Source organism: Phaethon lepturus, unplaced genomic scaffold (assembly GCF_000687285.1).
Source record: "Phaethon lepturus isolate BGI_N335 unplaced genomic scaffold, ASM68728v1 scaffold22806, whole genome shotgun sequence".
In the NCBI taxonomy this organism is placed as follows: domain Eukaryota; kingdom Metazoa; phylum Chordata; class Aves; order Phaethontiformes; family Phaethontidae; genus Phaethon; species Phaethon lepturus.
The window spans coordinates 1-1,626 of NW_010547199.1; the positions used below are offsets into that span (position 1 = coordinate 1).

Here is a 1,626-nt window from a genome sequence, read left to right on the forward strand (position 1 = left end):
GAAAGCGCGCCAGTTCACCAACCACCCGCCCCCCGTCCGGCACCCGCCGCTCTGGTTTTCGGTTTTGTCCGTTTCTTACAGCAACTTTTATAGTCTGTCTCAGAAGAGAGTGGCGAAAGTTGTTCAAAAGGAGAATGGGAAATTGTACGTTACCTGCCCTGAGCGCATGGAAGATTCGTGTTTATTTTCTTCCAATTCTCTGAGACTTGAGCTTTGAAAAATAAGTGTTGTTCAGGTTTTCCTCAATAGGTATCCTTCGTAAGGGTGTTTTGGTTGATTTGGGGTTTTTTTTTTTTGTCCCCTTTTTGGGGGCGATGTTTGGTTTTGTTTGGGGGTTTTTTGTTTGGTTTGAGGTTTTTGTTTCGTTTTTGTTTTTTTTTAACCTAGGATCACTTTATTCTGAAAACAGTAGAAAATAATGCCGTAGCTCATAGGGTAAGTGCTTTTGGATCAAGATGAATCGTACATGAAAATATTCTCATTCAAGGGAGAACGTCTTTAAGGACTTTGAATTTCTTTCATCATAAGAAGTATTCCCAGGCTCTTGCTTGCTGAAATACAAACTTTGTTGCCCATGAGCTTCCCATTTTTCCCCACCGCATATTTCTGCTGTTTTCCTCGCCAAGAGAGTTGTCCTCACAGCCCGAATAGAGAAGAGCTTTCGGGCGAAGGGAGGAGCGGTACAGACACTGGTTACGGGGGACTGCTCTGGCGTCAGCAGCCCTAAGTTTAGGGCGGCTCCCTAAAAATCCCTTTCAGAGAACAGACTTGGTTCCGGTATTTAAAGTTTCATGACAAGTTCAGGGGACGACCAACTGACACCTCCCACCCCACGCCCGTACAATTTCCACTTGCCGAGCATCAGTGCGGGTATTAACATAATTTAAGTACAAATACGTATCTGTTTCTGCTACTGTTTGCTCCACTACTGAAAAAATACAGAGCACAACAGATGCCCGTGGGGCGATTGCGTACCTGCCTGAGCCGGGCCAGATCACTCGCTGAAGGCAGGAGCGTAAATTTAGGGGGTTTCAGCGAATAAGTAGGGGAAAAACAGCCCTAAGATCATTAGCTCCAACTAGGGCGATATCCAAATCAACAGCTCTGTACGTTCTTTAATCTACTTAACCAGGATTGTCCCTAACATGTTATCCCTATGGATTTAGTTAATTATCAAGTGCTTAACCATATCATGAGAACTGTGTATAGCAATTTACTTGTAAATGATTATTTAAGGAATACAAGTACACTCAACTTTCCAGCAACACAGCTCTTTCCCAGGTTAAGTGGGCGGCTCTGAAAAGAGCCTTTGTGTTCTAATAAAAGCGTAACCTATGCTAGGAATGGAGTTTAGCCGCCAAAGCCGTAGAGGGTGCGTCCCTGGCGCTTGAGGGCGTAGACCACGTCCATGGCCGTGACCGTCTTCCTCTTGGCGTGCTCAGTGTAGGTGACGGCGTCCCGGATCACGTTCTCCAGGAAGACCTTCAGCACGCCGCGCGTCTCCTCGTAGATGAGCCCCGAGATGCGCTTCACGCCGCCGCGCCGAGCCAGGCGGCGGATGGCCGGCTTGGTGATGCCCTGGATGTTGTCGCGCAGCACCTTGCGGTGGCGCTTGGGGCCCCCCTT

The 1,626-nt window shown here is 47.7% G+C and overlaps 1 protein-coding gene across 1 annotated transcript; it reads right to left on the bottom strand.

Annotated features, from left to right (window-relative positions):
- Window positions 1-1,270: 1,270 nt before the first annotated feature.
- On the bottom strand, window positions 1,271-1,623 carry LOC104622706 (histone H4-like; the record flags this gene model as incomplete). Its single annotated transcript, XM_010289577.1, has 1 exon — window positions 1,271-1,623. A coding segment is annotated over one exon (273 nt), but the record flags the coding sequence as incomplete, so codon positions are not given.
- Between the last annotated feature and the right edge of the window lie 3 nt (window positions 1,624-1,626).